This window comes from Priapulus caudatus, unplaced genomic scaffold (assembly GCF_000485595.1).
Source record: "Priapulus caudatus unplaced genomic scaffold, Priapulus_caudatus-5.0.1 Scaffold47, whole genome shotgun sequence".
In the NCBI taxonomy this organism is placed as follows: Eukaryota; Metazoa; Priapulida; class Priapulimorpha; order Priapulimorphida; family Priapulidae; genus Priapulus; species Priapulus caudatus.
The window spans coordinates 437,816-439,150 of record NW_014577108.1 but is presented as its reverse complement, the minus strand read 5'-3'; the positions used below and the strand labels follow the sequence as shown (position 1 = coordinate 439,150).

The following is a 1,335-nucleotide window of genomic DNA, read 5'->3' as shown; positions in this document are numbered from 1 at the left end:
ACACGCACTCACACATGCACACACATACACACACGCACACGCACACACACACCAACACACAGACACACACACACACACACACACACACACACACAACACACACCCACCCCCACACACACAAACACACACACACACATATATATATATATATATATATATATATATATATACATATAATCCGATATAACTGTAATAAATGTTTATATAATAAGCGCTATTCGCGCAGCAATCATCATAGCAGTAGAGTGCACACATGGTTTACCTGGGCGTATCATCGCCACGCGTTTAGTGTGTATCAGGGAGCGGCGCTGCATGCTGCCGATGCCTGCCTCCAGCTACACACACGCACACAGTCACACACACACACACGCACACACACACACACGCACGACCATCGGCGCTGAATTACATCGAAGCGCCCTCCTTGGTCGACAAACGTCACGTGATTAGACACACACTCGACCATGGGAGGATCTAAGCACTTGACTAACGACAACACTCAGGAAAAATTATTTCCATGATATTCAGGCAAAAATTAATGATCATGAGTTCGTTTTTGATGAACTCGAGTCCGTACGCCGAGCCGAAATTTCCACCTCCGGACGAATACTCGCAGACGAGCTACGTCGCTAGTCAACATGATGGATATTACGGGCAGCAGGCCCACGACTACGCTACGTACCACGAGCACCGCGATAGGATATACCACGACGTCGATGCCTACATCAGCACTTCATCTTACATGCCTCCGTGCGCGACTGGAGTAGCGGCACGATCAACACAAGATCAGTTTCAGCACGTACATCATGGCGTTAGCGGTCGGCAGTTACAGAACACCGCAGCACCGCACCCGATATCCGAACCACGGCCCTGCCGCCCCGTGTCCGCTTCATCCACGGCGCCGCACAACCAAACTCAGAACTCGACTCAAAGTCCACCTGTAATATACTCCTGGATGAAAAAGGTGCACTGCAACACAACAGGTAAGATTTTTCATCTGCCCGTTCCTATGGCGACACTTTGTTAGGAAAGCTGAGTGCGTACGAAGTGGGGCCGTAATGCAGCAAGGCTCTGAATAGGCCGCCATAAATTCTAGACGCATTCCCCTTCGGCGAGGTGCTATCACATGTCCGCGCGGCCAATAAATTGTCTGCGTAATTATGACGAGTTATATATCCTACTTATGTGATGCCGGCGTCTTGGAATAACGCCGTAGAGAGATGGTTCAATCTGCTCAAATATTCATTCCTTGCGTGCGCCAGCGCGCGTGTGTGTATGTTTGTGTGTTTGTGTGTGTGTGTGTGTGTGTGTGTGTGTGTGTGTGTGTGTGTGTGT

At 49.4% G+C, this 1,335-nt stretch overlaps 1 protein-coding gene across 1 annotated transcript in view; it reads left to right on the top strand.

Moving 5' to 3' along the window:
- Window positions 1-544: 544 nt before the first annotated feature.
- The window catches only part of LOC106820785 (homeobox protein Hox-B4-like), a 15,358-nt gene continuing 14,567 nt past the window's right edge, over window positions 545-1,335 (top strand). Inside the window, exon 1 of the mRNA XM_014825354.1 lies at window positions 545-983. Within this exon, the coding sequence (XP_014680840.1) occupies window positions 545-983 (439 nt within the window). The remainder of the gene's footprint in view (window positions 984-1,335) is intronic.